This window comes from Garra rufa, chromosome 15 (assembly GCF_049309525.1).
Source record: "Garra rufa chromosome 15, GarRuf1.0, whole genome shotgun sequence".
Taxonomy (NCBI): domain Eukaryota; kingdom Metazoa; phylum Chordata; class Actinopteri; order Cypriniformes; family Cyprinidae; genus Garra; species Garra rufa.
Genome location: NC_133375.1, coordinates 15,634,434 through 15,653,532, shown reverse-complemented (window position 1 = coordinate 15,653,532; position 19,099 = coordinate 15,634,434). Strand labels below are relative to the sequence as shown.

The 19,099-nt window shown below is 38.5% G+C and overlaps 2 protein-coding genes across 2 annotated transcripts in view; one reads left to right on the top strand and one right to left on the bottom strand.

The window, feature by feature from the left end:
• cacna2d3a (calcium channel, voltage-dependent, alpha 2/delta subunit 3a) overlaps window positions 1-19,099 on the bottom strand; it is a 290,790-nt gene that overhangs the window by 87,961 nt on the left and 183,730 nt on the right. The window lies entirely within an intron of this gene.
• Window positions 1-19,099, top strand: part of LOC141286959 (cingulin-like) — a 42,496-nt gene that overhangs the window by 5,110 nt on the left and 18,287 nt on the right. Inside the window, exons 2-5 of the mRNA XM_073819090.1 lie at window positions 10,741-11,007; window positions 12,385-13,039; window positions 17,127-17,227; window positions 17,315-17,384. Of these exons, the coding sequence (XP_073675191.1) occupies window positions 10,742-11,007; window positions 12,385-13,039; window positions 17,127-17,227; window positions 17,315-17,384 (1,092 nt within the window). The 5' untranslated portion in view covers window position 10,741. The remainder of the gene's footprint in view (window positions 1-10,740; window positions 11,008-12,384; window positions 13,040-17,126; window positions 17,228-17,314; window positions 17,385-19,099) is intronic.

Below are 19,099 nucleotides of genomic sequence, written 5' to 3'. Positions count from 1 at the left end.
GGGCCACAACAAGTGATTATTTTCATAATCGGTTAATCTAATGGTTCTTAGAATGATTAATTAAATAGTTAAATCTCAAATATTTCGCTGATTAATCAGTAGACTTTAATGGATTATTCATCTTTTGCTAATTAGTTAAAATATTGAGTTATACATATTCTAACAAATAAAGGTCACTTCAGTTTTATAAAATCATATTATGTGATACCAATTGTACAAAAAATTTATACAATTAGATATATTTGGCACACAAAATGAGGTGATAGACAGAGAAACTCTTATTCACCATTTAATTTATCATCTATATGAAAAGTAACTGAATGACACATCGTGCCTAGCATCTCCTTTTATAAGTCATATGGAATGAGAAACAAAACAAAGGTACAATTGAGGTCAGAAGTTTAGAATCTGCAAAATGTTAATTATTTTACCAAAATAGGAGGGATCATACAAAATGCATGTTTTTTTTTTTTAGTACTGACCTGAATAAAATATTTCCCATAAAAGATGTTTACATATAGTCCACAAGAGAAAATAATAGTTGAATTTATAAAAATTACCCTGTTCAAAAGTTTACGTCCCCTTGATTCTTAATACTGTGTTGTTACCTGAATGATCCACAGCTGTGTTTTTTTGTTTAGTGATAGTTGTTCACGAGTCCCTTGTTTGATTTTCAAACAAGGGACTTGTCCTTCAGGCCCCACCAATTCTTTGGTTTTTCAGCATTTTTGTGTATTTGAACCCTTTTCAACAATGACTGCATGGTTTTGATATCAATCTTTTCACACTGAGGACAACTGTTGGACTCATATGCAACTATTACAGAAGGTTAAAATGCTCACTGATGCTCCATAAGGAAGCACAATCCATTAAGAGCAGGGGGTGTAAACTTTTGAACAGAATGAAGATGTGTACATTTTTCTTATTTTGCCTAATTATCATATTTTTTCATTGAATACTGCCCTTCAGAGCTACAGAAGATAGTTACATCCCAGAAGACAAAATAAGTTAAATTTAGCCTGATATTCAAATTAAAATTCAGTTCTCTTAATGCAATGCATCAGTGAGCATTTAAACTTTCTGTAATAGTTGCATATGGGTCCCTCAGTTGTCCCTCAGTGTGAAAAATAGATCTTAAAATCATACCATCTTTTATCTGAAATATCTTATTCAGGTCAGTAGTACTAAATAAACATTAACATGCATTTTGTACGATCCCTCTTATTTCTGGGGGACTTGGAGTTTACTGGAGTACTGAACTGCAGAGCTCGTGCAAACATCCACATCGCTTTCAGTTATTCAGTGGTGCAGATATGGTTTATATTAGCCTATGAATGGATGAAGGAAATAAAGGAGTGTGGGGTTATTGTTCTTATTCACATATTTATGAATTTAGTATTGTTTAGGTTTGCTACAGCACAAAAGAATGCAACTATTTGTTCATTTATAGAAGTTGGAGTTACGCTGTACATTAATTACAGCAGTGAATGTGTTTTTGCTGCCATTCTTTAACATTTTTCAGCTGATTCCTTAGTGTGTGGAAGTTGAATAGGACTGTTGAAGCTGAAAGTTTTTGTGACTGTACACAATCCATGAATATGTAATGAGACAAGCTTTGTTTAGTTTATGCTTGGTTCTCGGTTGCTAAACGACTCACTGTGACCTTCTTCAACACCATTGTTTTACATTGTATATCTTTAGTCACTGCATTTCAGAAGTCTTTCTAACTCTGGAGTTTCACAATCCTGGGTTAAATAGAGTGTTAACCTTCAAATTTACTAGGATTTACCAGGAGAGGAAAGAAATGAAAAGCATTGCTTCATTCAAGGTTAAAATTGGAATTAACTGGAGTTAAGTGGGCTTGAATCTAGTGTTAAAGGCATTTAAGATCAGCAAAAGTTATTGTAAAATCAACATAGGAGAAAATGAAAAAGCAGATATATGACCCTGAAACACACAACCAGTCCTAAGAAGCATTTTGTTTTAATTGAGTAATTGAATAAATAAGCTTTCCACTGATGTATGGTTTGCTAGGACAATATTTGGCCTAGATACAACTATTTGAAAATCTGGAATCTGAGGGTGCAAATAAATCTCCTTTAAAGTTGTCTAAATGAAGTCCTTAGCAATGCATATAACTAATCAAAAAATAAGTTTATATATACGATAGAACATTTACAAAATATCTTTCTGAAATATGATCTGTACTTAATATCCTTAAAAAGACCCATACAATTTATTTTTGGCGATTGCTACAAATATACCTGTGCTACTTCAGACTGGTTTTGTGCTCCAGGGTCACATATAATGCCTATAATTCAGAATGACAATGATTTTGAAGAGAAAAAAGGCAATGGGTTGATTGATTCACATCGTTTTGTCCTTACAGCACAGATACTTAAAGCTCCTAGAGTGGTTGAAATTGAGTGTGTTTGTTCGGGATGTAAGTAAACGCCTGCATGCTGTAGCTATTGCCTATGAAGAAAACAGTGACATCTTTGATTTGGATCAGTGTATGTGAGCAGGAGAGAGTGAGTGTGATAGAGCAGCCAGTGTTCTCAGCATAGATGCCCTTGTTTTCTGCCCCACTTCACTGTAATAATGGGAAGAGGGTCCTCATACTCCCCCTCCGTCCCACTCACAGGTTCCCTCCATTCAGCCTATCAGATAATGCAGTGCTGAGAGACTAAATGGTGCCTCTGTTTGTCTGGCCACTGACACACTGACACAGAGGAAATGGATCGCCGTAGACCGTGACTGAATTTTGGCTGTTTGTTTGACCAGATCACAGTTATTATAGAAAAAATAATTAACAGTCATCGGATATTCAAAAGCGATTGACAAGAGTTGAATCAGAGTTGTTATTGCTGACTAAAATGATTCAAAATGGTTTTTGGTAATTGAAAAATTAGAGCTGCCAAATCGATTAATCATGATTAATCGCATCTAAAATAAATGTTTGTGTTTATGTAATATGTGTTTGCACTGTGAGAATGTTTATATGTACAGTGCCTTGCAAAAGTATTCATGCCCCTTCATTTTTAATTTAACAGTAGAATGGTTAGCTGAATTGGCTTGAAAAATGCTTTTTTTTTTTTTTTTTCTTGAGTGAATTTGAGCTTAAAAAAACACAGCTGATTGCCAAATTTTGTTCCTGATTTAAAACATGTAATTGGACTGTTATCTTGACCAACAGTTCAGGAGATTTTGGTCTTTGCCTGTTTGAGTAGATTGGCGCATGAATAAAAATATCTGGCTAGGATATTGCCGATAAGTGACCTGGTATGTCTCAAAGGAACTTTGATCAAAGTTCCAGCATTACTGTTTGGTTCAAAATACAATATCTATAAATTACGGTGAAAAATAAAAGATACTAGATTTGTTGCCGTATTACAACTGGCTGCTACACAATATGTTTACAGCATTTGTCTAGGCCCTCAGGATAAATGTTCATCATATTCAACATGACAGTGCCCTTCTGCTATCAATAAAGAAGCCATCCTGCATTATAGTTCTTTTATGGCGTTCAAAGTCTGCTGTCTAGGACCAAAACTCCTCCTATCTTGAGTGCGAGAGTTGAATGGAATTTAATCATTGTCACTGTAAAAGTACATAAATACTGCTGCAGCTACAATAAACACCGATGATTTGTCTTTGAAGTGCTGTTTCTGCTCTCTCTCACTACACCATAACCCTCCACCTGTCTGTCTGTCTGTCAGCACAAGAGTCTCCCATCTTTCTTCAGTGTACTTTCAGTCATTGACATGGACACGTCAGCCGTCTCAAAAAGCTTTCAGGTGACAAAACACATAATAGGCCCATTCATTGTGTTCAAATTGCAGTAGTAGTCATAAAGGCTCCTTTATACGTCACACAGTTAGTTGAACCGGACATTTGGTCACTTTAAGAAAAGCTGTAGGTTTATTGTGAAACGAGTTGCTTGGAGCTTTTCCCATGATTCAGTCATGGGAGCGAACTTCCCTGATTCTGATTTATCATGCATTTTATTACACTGGATTCTTCATCGCTTGTATAAGAGTGGCCATAGTGTTTGTAGTTTGGAGTCTGTTTAGTGTGTTACAGAGTTTTTCATTACTTAAGAGTATGACGAGTGTGAATGGCAGACAGAAAGAGAAACAGTAAAGATGTACTGGTGTCTGGGAATGCCCTTTGTTCCTCTGTCACACCCTTCATGCTTTAATCTGTTCCTTATTGAGATTCTTTCGTTCCATCACACCAGCCACACCTTCATTTTTCTACTCTAAACATCATGAGTAATGTCGGTCAAAGCATCCCTGGGTTTTCTTGAGAAATAACTTGTTTGGTCTTAATGAAAATCTTAAAAAGGTGTTGCTTAGGATAGAAAGTCAATGGAATGTCTACAACATGAAAAACAAACGTGTGTGTGTGTGTGTGTGTGTGTGTGTGTGTGTGTGTGTGTGTGTGTTCTGGTTAATGAATAATGAAGGCCTTTGGCTTGTCTGTGCCAGGAGTCAGAGGTAACAGGCAGCATGGAGTAGTGTGTGTAATTCAATCCTCCCTCATTCAACTGTCTGCGTGTCTGTGGCTGTCTGTATCTCAATAGAACACAACAGTAGGGTTCTGCTTGTAAAATTCCCATTGAAATTCTCCTTTAGAAAGTAGCGTAGGCTAGAAACATTTTAACACAGACTATTGTTGTCTACAAGGATGTTGAAGTCAATATGAAATCAATCCCATTAGCTTTAATAATGAATGTTCCTGATCTTCTTGTGAGGGATTGCACATTAAAGCAAAGGAAAAAATAGTCTTTCTTACCTTTATTAATATGTAATGCCTTTCAGTTTAGTAAAAAAACATTTGTATACAAGAAAATAATATCTAGCATTTAAGCGCAATCATTTAGGGCAGAAGAATTTAAAATCATGAAAATAAGAAATAATATATAATATTTATTCAACAATTATTCTCCTTCATGTCAGTTGCCAGAAATTGTTGTATAAAAAGTCATTATTTTTGCTTTCTTTGCACACAAAGTATTCTCGTAGCTTCATAAAATTACGGTTAAACCACTGATGTTGCATAGACTATTTTCAAGATGTCCTTACTGCAAGATGACTGTTAAAGATCACTTGATTTGGAAAGCATCTGCTGTGTACGAACATCTGAAAGATGTCTGTAAAATGTCAGTTTGACATATATTCTAAACCATAAACATCTTAAAGACATGTATTTTACATCTGATAGGAAACGTCCAACGTCCTATATGTACGTATTCTATCTAGGCCTTGAACATGGTAGTTGCGTGGGTGTCTGTGCAGGGTCAGAAAGCATTGGATATCATCAAAATTATCTAAATTTGTGTTCTGAAGAACAAAGGACTTGTGAGTTTGAAACAACATGAAGGTGAGTAATTAGTGACAGAATTATCATTTTTGGGTGAACTATCCCTTTTAAATATTAAAAAAAGGTAATTTACCAGCAAGTCATTTACCATAGAAATTTGACTATTATTATTATTTATTACATTTATGAATGTTATAGCTGCAGCTGTGGTCCGATCTCCCTAAAACTTTGCATGCTTGTTTAGAATCACCTGTTTGCATGTGCTCATCAGATTTTGTTACATTTTTATTTAGGCTTTTTGGGCTTTTGGACAGGCCCCTTTTCTCAGTTGCCCCGTTATAGCTTCCCAAAGGGTAAATTTAGAAAAAAATATATATATTTAATTGTTGACTTGGAGAGTCCAGGAAATTGCACTGAAATTGCAAAGATGAGACAAGACGAGCATTTGCGGTTAAACTGCATTTTGGAAGTTCAAACTTTGGGGCGCCATACATATCCATTATGTAGAGAGAAATCCTGAAATGTTTTCCTCAAAAAAACATAATTTCTTTACGACTGAGAAAAGAAAGACACAAACCCTGGTTACGGCCTTGCTTACATACGCATTGTGAGTTTGGTGAAGATATCTAATTTCATTCAAAAGTTACAGCCATTTTAGTAAAAGCGTTTTGGTGTTCTTTTGAGATGGAGAGTCGAAGGTTTAACTTTTTTTTAAGTTAAACCTTCATGTGTCCCTACACATCGCCCTAACACCATACGCACACGTCAACGCAATCTTTCTAACTTGCGTCCTATCGACACCTCTTCCACTGAACCTTTTTTTTCTTTCATGGTTGGTCTCTGGAACTGCCAGTCAGCTGTCAACAAAGCTGACTTCATTTCAGCCTTTTCTTTGCAATCCGGTCTGAGCATCCTAGGCTTGACTGAGACCTGGATTCGTCCAGAAAACTCAGCAACCCCAGCTGCTCTATCTAATAACTTCTCCTTCTCTCACACTCCTCGTCAGACTGGAAGGGGTGGGGGTGGAAGGGGGGGTACGGGCTTGCTCATTTCTAACAACTGGAAATACTCAACCCATTCTCCTTTATGCACTTATAACTCATTCGAATCTCATACAATCACTGTAACATCTCCTATCAAACTCTGTCCTCATTTCCAGAAGATGGCAGCCCACTTCTAATCTTTGGTGATTTTAACATTCACCTAGACAGACCTAATGCTACAGATTTCCATTCACTCCTAGCTTCTTTTGATCTCAAACGCATTGTCACTACATGCACTCACAAATCTGGCAACCAACTTGACCTCATTTACACACGCAATTGTATTTCAGACAACATCTTGGTCAAATCCCTACACATCTCTGACCACTTCTTCAATACATTTGAACTACATCTTGCTACTTGTGCACCACCAACAACTCTGCCTGTTACTTTTAGATGAAACCTACGCTCTTTTTCACCCTCCCACCTTTCTTCCTTAGTATCCTCCTTTCTTCCCTCTCCAACCCACTTCTCATCCCTGGATACTAATGCAGCAACCGACACCTTATGTTCCACTCTTACTTTTTGTCTAGATGATTTATGCCCTCTCTCCTCCAGGCCAGCACGGGCTGCTCCTTCAAACCCTTGGTTATCCGATGTTCTTAGTGAGCATCGGTCCAAACTCAGGGCAGCCGAGAGAAAATGGCACAAATCTAAAGACCCAACTGACCTGAGTAGGTATCAGTCTCTGCTTTCATCTTTCTCTGCTCAAGTCCATACTGCCAAATCTTCATATTTCCACAACAAGATCAACAATGCTCTGGACGCACCCAACATTTTCAAAACTTTTAACTCACTGCTCTGTCCCCCTCCACCTCCTCCCATCACTTCTATAACACCTGATGATTTCGCCACATTCTTTACACACAAAACTACATCTATCAGTTGTCAGTTCTCAGCTCCACACTTACAGGAACTAAAATTGACCACACCCACAACTAAAACTCCCCTCTTCTCCTTCTGTCCCCATTCTGAGGCAGAAGTATCCAAACTTTTCCTCTCCAGCCATCCGACGACATGTCCCTTAGATCCTATCCCCTCACACCTTCTCCAAGCAATCTCTCCCACAATCCTACCAGCACTCACACACATCATCAACACACTTACAGGCACTTTCCCCAGTACATTTAAGCAGGCCCGGGTAACCCCACTGCTCAAAAAACCTACACTTAACACTTCACTCATTGACAACTACAGACCTGTCTCCCTCCTTCCATTCATAGCAAAAACACTGGAACGAGCTGTTTTCAACCAGCTATCTTTATTTCTCTCACAGAACAACCTACTGGATCCTAACCAGTCTGGGTTCAGGTGTGGCCATTCAACTGAGACTGCGCTACTGTCGGTCACTGAAGCCTTGCGGACTGCAAAAGCTGATTCCAAATCATCAGTACTTATTTTGTTGGACCTATCTGCAGCTTTTGACACAGTGAATCATCATATCCTCCTGTCCACCCCCTCATCGCTGGGCATCACAGGGACACCACTTCGCTGGTTCAAATCCTACCTTTCTGGTAGGTCTTTCAGGGTGGCCTGGGGAGGGGAAGGTATCTAAAACTCATCAACTGGTCACAGGGGTTCCTCAGGGATCAGTTCCTCAGGGACCTCTCCTCTTCTCCATATACATCTCTGGGTCCCATCATACAGGCACATGGCTTCTCCTACCATTGCTATGCTGATGACACACAGCTCTACCTCTCATTCAAACCAGATGATCAATCATTAGCGGCACGGATCTCAGGCTGCCTGGCGGATATCTCTGCATGGATGAAGGAACACCACCTACAGCTCAATCTGGCAAAGACTGAGCTCCTTGTCTTTCCTGCCACTCCAACTCTACAGCATGACTTCACCATCCAGTTAGGTTCATCAACAGTTACCCCATCAACTTCAGCCAGAAATCTTGGTGTAATCTTTGACCAATTGACTTTCAAAGACTACATTGCTAAAACTGCTCGATCTTACAGGTTTGCATTGCACAACATCAGAAAGATCAGGTCCTTCCTAACAGTGCATGCTGCACAACTCCTCGTTCAGGCCCTGGTCATTTCTAGGCTCTTTTGGCCGGTCTTCCAGCATGTACAATCAAACCTCTACAAATGATTCAGAATGCAGCAACACGGCTGGTCTTCAATGAGCCCAAAAAGGCCCATGTCACACCTCTCTTTATATCCCTGCACTGGCTACCGATTGCGGCTCGCATCAAATTCGAGACACTGATGCTGGCATATAGGACAGTCACCGGCTCTTCACCTGCCTACCTCCATTCACTACTACATGTAACCCATATGAAACATAGGGCTACTAAAACCATATATGTTGTTTAGAGGTGTAGTTCTATGTTTTTCCACCAGAGAGTGTAGTACACTAGAGCGTCATAAACAGACTGTATCAGGATTGGTAGAGAGTGCTACGCGCAGTTTTCATGTCATGGTAGATCTCTTCCTGAAACCGTGTGTTAGCTGTGAACAATTGCTGTAGAGCATCAACTGTGAGCGCGAGAGGAGCAGCCTCAGTCGGGTTGTTGCTGTTTGAAACTCCGGTGGTTGTTTTTTTTTTTTTTTTTTGTTAGTTGACTACTACGAGAGAAACGAATCCAAGATGGCGAGCCCAGCCCAGAGTGAGGGTGGATGGTCATGAAAGCGGTGTGGCCAACCGTGGGACCAGCCCCCGAGGACATCGGACTAGCTTCGTTCAGACAGGATACAGATAAGAACACACTTATGCTATTAACTCTACCCGGGTAGTAGTATTGGACTTTATACACACACACAACAGGACCAGGAACTGAACTCTGAACTCAATTTCATACTCCTCAACTTAAAGGAGCATTGAGCTGAAGTGTCAGCTCATATGGACATATTCTTTTCTTTTTATTATTGAAAGAGCTCTATTTTTGTTTTATTTTATTTTCATTCTTGGTGCATTACAGCACTGTGTTCATTGTTGTGTTGCCTGAGGCATTAAAACTGTCAACTGTTTAACTCAATAACAACTCTTTTGTGAGTCACTCAAGGCATACCGCACACCGGACCTAGGTAGATGTTAGTTGCCCTGTTCTGGTATTGGTTAGCACTAGGGGGCGCTACATACACATCTACACCCCCTCCAGAAGTCTGAAATCCTCTAGTGAAAGACGCCTCATTGTACCACCACAGAGAGGCATGAAATCACTTTCCAGAACATTCTCGTTTAACGTTCCTGCCTGGTGGAACGATCTTCCCACACCTATCCGGAATGCTGTTTCCTTAACAGTTTTCAAACGACTGCTGAAAACCCATCTCTTTCAAAACTATTTGACCCAATAAAAAAAATAAAAAATTCCTTACTTTCTTGATCTTCTCTTTCTACCATGTACTCATCTAACAATGCCTGATATATGGTATTTTCGAGCACTTCCCAATTCGATCCGCCTTCAATCGCTTGTTTTTCTCCCCAATTGTAAGTCGCTTTGGATAAAAGCATCTGCCAAATGAATAAATGTAAATGTTTTGAGAGAATCTTCCTGCACTAGTTTGGTTCCGATTGAGCAAAAAACAGGAGTAGTTCACAAAAGTGTTCTTAATTGTTTTAAAGCAAAATACCCCAAAATTTTTAAGAGGCATGCCTTTTGTCCAGCTTGAGCCAAGGACTGTGTCAACATAAGACACTTATGAACTGACTGACAAACAGAGTTATGAGTGATTTCGTACTTTCAATCGCTGTAGCGCCCCATCAGGCCGATTGAGGCGAGCCTTGGTGACATTGTAGATGGTGTACTGCCATCCCTCAAAGTTTCAAGTTTCTACGCCATACGGTTCAGTCTGCCCGATCAATTTTATATGCAGATTGCTAATCCTTGGCCATTCTAACAATTTCGTCTGGTTTTCAGCATTATGCGTTTGAACCCCTATAAAAGTTTTTCTAATTGTCGATTAAGTAAAGTAGGACACTGCTCCAAATTCTGACACACAATCCAACAATAAAAAAAGAGAAAATTTACCATGGTATCCTGTTGAAGTGCTTTTTTAGGCATGAGGAGAGCAGTGTCCTTAGATGGGAAAGTGACTTCAGATCAGGTTGTGCAGTGGAGTGTAATCTGAAGGACATCATATTGCTTCTGTCAGGGCTGGTATGAAGGAAAGGACATGCAGGGTTGTGATAGAAAAAGAAATACTTTTTTCATTTCTTTGTACTGTTGTGATTCACCTCTGAGCTGGTTGCTTTGGTTAAAGCCTTGGAACTTTGATTGAAGATTTTCTGAAACTGTGTATGGGGGAAAAATAGTTCTGGAACCCATAAGGAGTTTTTGATCTGTTTGAGATTGAGGTCACTGTATTTTTGACATTTTCACTTATGTTGGTCTCTCTTTTTCTTTGTATCTCCCCTCTAGGATGTCTGCTCCTATCCCAGGTAGGAAGACCCCTGTGGATCATGGCGTTCAGATTCGCTTTATAAATGACCTGCAAGACATCGGAGGGGGAGTGAGTGGGCAGCCTCGGAAAGTGGTGCCTAAAAAGCCGCTGCCTCGCTATGGAGTGGCAGTGAGGGTGCAGGGCATTGGTGGGCAGCCCTATGTTGTACTGAAAGAGGGAAAAAAAGGAGATTCATATGGAGTGCAGCTGAGAACCCAACCACCTGCTTACGGCAGCCTGCCTAGGTATGCTCCGGATGTTTTTTTTTTTTTATTAAACAAAATATTTAGTTTTGAGTTTTTGATGATCTTAAAACCACCTCATCTAAATTATAATAAATAATAATCTAAAAACCAATATATGAATATATTTACTAAAATGCAAGTAAGTGATTAATGACATTTTAATTTTGGGGTGGAGTAATCCTTTAAGTAAATTCATGAAATTTCTGTGATCATTTACTCACACTTATGTCGTTCCAAACCTGTGTGCATTTCTTTCTACTACTCAACACAAAAGAAGAAATTTTGAAGAATTTTGGGAACCAAAACTGGTACATACATAAGTTTTAGAACAGTGTCAAACAGGTGACTCATAAATACATTTATATATAGGCAAATCTGTTTTTAGCATTGAAGCACAGTAATTTAGAAGGTTCAAAAAAGAAAAGGTTAAATTATTTAAATAAAAAATAATATTAAGAATAATAAGTAACTTAAGTATTGACTAAAGCCCAATAAAATTTGTTTTATTAGTATTATTTATTAACAAAAAATATTAATCAAAAAGTATGTCTAATTAATTGAAATCATGAACCACAATTTGACAGCAATTTATTAAAAGTTTAACAAAAATTACATTTTTAAGGCCTTATGATATACATTTTCCTGTTTTCTCAAATTCAGTTTTATTTTTACCAAATTCTGTGTTTTCCATTACATTTCTGGATTCCATATTAATGGTTTCATTAAATTTTAACAATCATAGGCATCACTAATTAATAAATTCTCTGAAAATGTATTATTAATGTTTTTTTTTTTTCAGAAGTACTGTGTGTATTTACGTTTTTTTGGTAAATTAAGTTTGGTAAAAATGTTTTTAATAAATATTCCTTAAAAAACAATGTAAACTGTTTTAATAAACATTTTATTAGTAGTAGGAGTACTATCATTACATTAAGTAATATATTTCTGTTACAGTTTCTTCGGAACTTTAAAAGGAAAAGTTAAACCAAACTTTTAAAGAGCTTTTGAAGACCTAAGTTTCTGTTTGTATGTGATATAACAATATTTTTTTTTTGTTGTAAAGAATATTTAAATGGTATTAAATAGTATTTTTTTGGCTTAATATTCGCAGACTCTAGTGCATATCACATTTGAATTTTTTTTTTTTTTTTTTTACCGACTGACTTTATGACTGGATTCTGATTTCGTACATGTTTTCCGCATCCTGGAAATCATAGGGCCCTCATTGACCAATTAGCATCCAGAATTGGAGCTATCAGTGTCATGAATCTATATGAATGTGTTTAGTTTTTTTTGTTTTTTGTTTTATTTTTTAAGAATGTTTAATTTATGTCTTCAGTCTTCATATTTCTCTAATTATGTTTGTTTATTTGTTAGGAGGAAAGACGATGGGGTAATCCAGGGGCCATATTTCTCATCTGGAGACACCCCTCTGCGTCGAGCTCAGTCTCACGGCTCTCTGTTGGATAGAGAAAACGGCAGCGAAGACTTCTCAGATCATCTCCGACGTCCGCTTGGAGATGGACGTTCTGGCAGCTACGGCAACCTGGATGGAGGTATTGGTATGGGAGCAGAGAGGAATCAGACTAGAGAAAAAATTGAGAGAAATCAGTGGGGTGGATCCTACCAGACAGGACTGAATGGCACTTTGGGAAGAGGGAGAGGTGGAGGCAGTCAGTACACCTCATCCGAATCAGTCGAAATATCTCCATACAACCAGCACACTCACAACCATTCAGCTCCCAACTCCATTCATCAGACACCCACCCACAGACTGGCCGACAGGTATGATGGGAGCTCTGCTGCACAGGCGGGTAACACTGGGACCAACACCAGAGGACGTTATCCTATCCCATCTGCAGACAACAGACCCACCTCAACCACATCATTACCTGCTGCTTCTTTCATTCCAAACACATACTCTTCACCACAGTCTTCCTCACCTGCTTCTGCCTACAGCAGCCTGGGTCGCGGCTCAGGTTCTGTCGCTAAGGTCACAGCTGTTTCTTCATCTGCTTCAGTTGATGGACATGTGAGTGATGGGTGAAATAAACTGAGGCTTCCATTATTAAAAGTATGATCTGCTCTTTGTGTTTAAAGGATTAGTTCACTTCCAAAATAAAATTCCTGATAATTTACTATGTCTTCCAAGTTGTTCATGTCTTTCTATCTTCAGTCGAAAAGAAATGAGGGTCCATAAAGTGGACTTCAATGGGGATCAGCAGGTTGAAGGTCCGAATTGCAGTTTCAGTGCAGCTTCAAAGAGCTCTACATAATCCCACCGAGGAATAAAGATCTTATTCAGTGAAACAATCATTCATTTTCTAAGAAAAAATAAAAATTCTATAGATTTTTAACCACAAAAGCTTGTCTTGCATTAGCTCTGCAATGCGCGTCTACGACTTTCATAATAATGGAAAGGTCATGCATGGTTGTTTGTTTGTTTGTGTACTCTGGTTTAAAGAGTTATGGTAGGACGATAAACTCCATCTCATTTTCTCCTCCAGCCTCAAAATCATCCATCATTGTTGTTTTCCCTTTTTTTTTTGTAAAGGGCAATTAACTTTCTTTGCATGTTTGTTTTGTAAACACTGGGTCTGTATTTCCGCCTACATCACACGCAACCTTTCCAACCTGATTATGTAATGCGTAAAGTTGAGCTAGTTCAAGACAAGCATTTGTAGTTAAAAAGTATATAAATTTATACATTTATTTTTTTTAGAACATGACCGATCAACCTGTTGATCCCCATTGAAATCCACTACATGGAGAAAAATTCTGGAATGTTTTCTTCAAAAACCTTAATTTATTTTCGATTGGAGAAAGAAAGACATTACAAGTAAATTATCCATATTTTTTTTATTTTGAAAGTGAACCAATCCTTTAACATTAATTTTGAATTTAATAACAAGTAGTGAACCTGATCATGTCTCTCCATTTTGACCTCCATAACATGTATTCTTGAGGTCTCTTGCATGCAAGTTTGTTTTCATAGAAATATTGTCTATCACAACTTTCTGTTTCCAGCTAATACTGCATTCTCTCTCACTAGTTTAACCTTATTCTTCATGTGTTCAGTAGCTATGTTTACATGCAACCAAATAATCATTAGAAGTAAGATTGGTGGCTTCATGCAAACACCACAACTGATCTGAGCTTGATCTGAATGAAATTTCATTCAGATTGGGGGGAGTTGTGTATACATGAAACAATCATATTAATAGAAAAATACAGTAATTAAGCTGGTAAATGATTGAATCCAACTGTTTTCTCAATAGGATGTTTCAAACAGTCAATAGCATCTTTCAAACAGGTCAAAACTGAAAATGTACTACATATTTGCTAAAAAAGCTTTTTCTGACACATGTCGGCTTTCCTTTGAGATGTGTTATCCCCTGCTGATGTTGTACATTTGCCCACTGACAAAGAAATGAATAATAATTTTAATGGTAGGTTTATTTGAACAGTGAGACGCAGAATAACAACAAAAATATCCAGAAAATGGATCTCAAAGTTATAAATTGATTTGCATTTTAATAAGTGAAATAAGTATTTGATTTTCTATAAGATTTCTGGTTCCCAGGTGTCTTTTATACAGGTGTTGAGCTGAAATTAGAAGCACTCTCTTAAAGGGAGTGCTCTTATTCTCAGCTTGTTACCTGTATAAAAGACATCTGTCCACAGAAGCAATCAGTCAATCAGATTCCATACTCTCTACCATGACCAAGACCAAAGAGCTGTCCAAGGATGTCAGAGACAAGATTGTAGACCTACACAAGGCTGGAATGGGCTACAAGACCATCGCCAAGGAGCTTGGTGAGATGAACAGTTGGTGCAATTATTCGCAAATGGAAGAAACTCAAAATAACTGTCAATTTTCCTTGGTCTGTGGCTCCATGCAAGATCTCACCTCATGGAGTTTCAGTGATTCTGAGAACGGTGAGGAATCAGCCCAGAACTACACAAGAGGATCTTGTCAATGATCTCAAGGTGGCTGGAACCATAGTCACCAAGAAAACAATTGATAACACACTACGCTGTGAAGGACTAAAATCCTGTAGCACCCACAAGGTCCCCCTGCTCAAGAAAGCACATGTAAAGTTCCCGTCTGAAGTTTGCCATTGAACATCTAAATGATTCAGAGGAGAACTGGGTGAAAGTGTTGTGGTCAGACCAAAATTGAGCTCTTTGGCATCAACTCAACTCGCCATGTTTGGAGGAGAAGGAATGCTGCCTATGACCCCAAGAACACCATCCCCACCATCAAACATGGAGATGGAAAGATAATGCTTTGGAAGCCGGCAGCCATATCACCCTGTAGCCCAAGACTGGTCGCCCACTGAAGCTAAGCAGGGTTGAGCCTGGTCAGAACCTGGATGGGAGACCTCCTGGGAAAACTAGGTTGCTGCTGGAAGAGGTGCTAGTGAGGCCAGCAGGGGGTGCTCACCCTATGGTCTGTGTGGGTCCTAGCACCCCAGTATAGTGACGGGGACACTATACTGCCAAAAAGCACCGTCCTTCGGATGAGACGGTAAAACGTCATTAAAAATCCCAGGATGTCTTTCGAAAAGAGTAGAGGTGTGACCTCAGCATCCTGGCCAAATTTGCCCATTGGCCTCCGAATCATCCCAATATTCCAATTGGCTTCATCACTCTGTCTCCTCTCCACCAGTAAGCTGGTGTGTGGTGGGCGTTCTGGCGCACTATGGTTGCTGTTGCATCATCCAGGTGGATGCTGCACACTGGTGGTGGATGAGGAGATACCCCTGACACTGTAAAGCACTTTGAGTGTCTAGAAAAGTGCTATATAAATGTAACGAATTAAGTGTTTTTCTGCTAAGGGGACAGTATAACTACACAGCATCAAAGGGACGATGGACGGGGCCATGTACCGTCAGGGCTAGGGCATTGAAGCCAGCCAGGGCATTGAACATGGGTCATGGATGGGTATTCCAGCATGACGATGACCCAAAACACACCCCCAAGGCAACAAAGAAGTGGCTCAAGAACAAACACAGTCCAGTCTCCAGACCTTAATCCCATAGAAAATCTGTGAAGGGAGCTGAAGGTTCAAGTTGCCAAACGTTAGCCTCAAAACCTTAATGACTTCGAGAGGATCTGCAAAGAGGAGTGGGACCAAATCCCCCTGAGATGTGTGCAAACCTGGTGGCCAACTACAAGAAACGTGATTGCCTCTGTGATTGCCGACATAGGTTTTGCCACCAAGTACTAAATCATGCTTTGCGAAGGAGTCAAATACTTATTTCACTCATTAAAACGCAAATCAATTTATAACTTTTTTGAAATGCGTTTTTCTGGATTTTTTTGTTTTTGTTTTGATTCTGTCTCTCACTGTTCAAATAAACCTAGTATTATAGACTGATCATTTCTTTGTCAGTGGGCAAACGTGCAAGTTTTGTTCTGAATACACATATTGCACATGTAAATGAATATGCGATTTAGATTGTAAATTTGATAAACATCTGATGAAAGTTAGAACATACATGCATATCTTCTGTGGCTTTGTTCCAAAATATAGTGAACTGCTTTGCTATCTACATACAGTACGCAGCTGTCTTAAATGGCAGCATCCTCAATGACACTTAAAATCATTTTACCGTCTGATTTAGATTGTGCTCCTCTGATGAACAAGTGGAGGCTCAACTCCAAGTTGATTCCAATAGATTTTGATGTTAGCAAGCAAATTAACAATATATTTTTCTGAGCATGTAATGACATAAACAAATATTTGGTAAAGTAGTGTTATAATGGTCTTCTTTATGAATGATTCATGCCAAAAAAGGATCTACTCGTTGGAACAGCCTTTGCATTTGTACCATTTTGGATCTTTGCATTTGCATCTGCCCCTCTGATGCCTTAAAATGCTGTCAGAGTTTTAAAAGAGTGTAATTTGAGTAGGTTACAGTAAAGCAATTCATCAACTTGATACTCTGTTCTCTCTGGCATTGGATGTCTTTTAGCTTGATTTAGCTGGTTGGTGTCAGCTGACGGAGTGTACACTTATGTTACAACTCAGATGTATCAATTTGAACCCACTCTTTACTTTGTTGCTTTGCACATATTTCAGTGTGAGTTGTGTTTGACTTATCTCCATTCAGGTGACTCCTGATCTTTTGATGGACCAAGGTCAAAGTTCAGGATCAGAGTTCTCAACCGAAGATCAGATACAGCAAATAATTTACGATGTTCTACGTCAAGGGTAAACCACTGTTCTGAATTGTAACATCGCTATATACAAAACTAAATGGTAACAGTTAATAACATTTTGTTTCTCCTAATTCCTCAGGAGTGCAGAGGGAGATGCTGCCATTAAACACAGAGTTCGAATCATCTGTAATAAGATTCAAGGACTTAAGGTACAGTCTGTCACATTTTGAAGCATTGCTATATTACATATACATAAAACAAATGTCAACACCTGATTATGTAACAAAATACGCACAACCTGTGATTCAGGTGCTTCCACCAACAGTATGACACAATCAGTTCAGCTTTTCAGGTGAACTGAAGCACGGTCGGTGTCAGAACAAACAAAAAAGACACAATGTTCTGTACAGACATTAATATTAAATGATTTATATCATGAAAGGCTGTTCAGGTGTACTAAACCAAAGACTGTCCTTGTGAAAGTCCTGGCCTTCAATTATAAGAGCCAGTAGGCTTTTTTTATAGATATATTGCTTGTTTATTTACTTTAAAATGCACTTTTTAGTGTGCTTTGAGATAAAGCTTCAAAATATATGATACCATTGCTGATTTCATTTTAGGTATTAAGGCATAATGCCAGACAGTTAAGAATATTGCCATCATTCCTCATTCAAGTACATAAAAGATGTACTTGTATTATCTGCTTAGAAAATAGCTGCCTGGGGTGTTACCAAGATAGCCACAGAGTGATCTGACTTTGACTAAACCCAGCTGCGAATAAATCTGCCATTTTTAAAAAGCTGTCATAAACATGTGTCAGCGGTGAGAGATGATTTACTCCAGTGATAAAATCACCACATCTAGCTGTGGAGGTAGGCTCAGTTGGCACTGTATTCAGTGCGCAGACAAGAATTGCTAAAATGAGCATTAGATTTGATGGCTTTTTAGGTGTTGGCATCTCTAGGTAAGCTGTAATGAATTGGCAGCGGATCCCACCTCACTTACAACAGCTGAGCCCATTTTAGAGTGAAAGGAGGAAGGAATGTTTACCTCCATCACAAGAGCTCATTAATTATACAATACTCAAAAAAATAAAATAAATTCGAGAGCATAGATCAATCTAATTTATTGTACATGCTAATAATTAGCCATCAGAAATTCAAAATGTAAATAGATACTGAAATGTCCTGTAATGCACTCTGTCTGGCTTATATTAAACATTGTCAGTAATCCATATAGTAGTCAATAAGTTGGCAATGCAAGACATAAGTGTTACTCTTTGAGGCAAACAGTGGACCATTTAGCTTTTGTATAATTATCTGACATTGAGAGAGGATCTAGATGCCTGATGGATGCATCTGGGTTTTGCTGCTAGGAACAAGTTAACATCATAGCGATATTCTGAGGACAGGAGCTCAAGTTAATTACGAGACTTTTAAAAATGGTGCAGCAAATCGAAAGAAGTTACACTGTTAAAGGATTAGTTTGCTTCCAGATTAAAAAGTTTTTCACCTCCATGTCACCCAAGATGTTCATGTTTTTCTTTCTTCAGTCAAAAAGAAATTAAGGTTTTTGAGGAAAACACAAGTTTTTTTCTCCATAGAGTGGACTTCAATGGTGGCCAACAGGTTGAAGGTCCAAATTGTAGTTTTAGTGCAGCTTCAAAGGGCTCTACACGTTCCTATCCAAAGAATAAGGGTCGTATCTAGCGAAATCCTTTTCTAAAAAAAATAAATAAATTGTATGTACTTTTAAACCACAAATGCTCGTCTTGCACTAGCTCTGCGTCCACGAATTCCTGCATTATATTAGTGACGTTGAAAAGGTCATGTGTGACCTAGTGTTTACAAAACGAATGTGCAAAGAAAGTCAAAAGCACTTTAGATAAAGAGGTAAAACAATGATGTTGGATAAGAAAATGAGT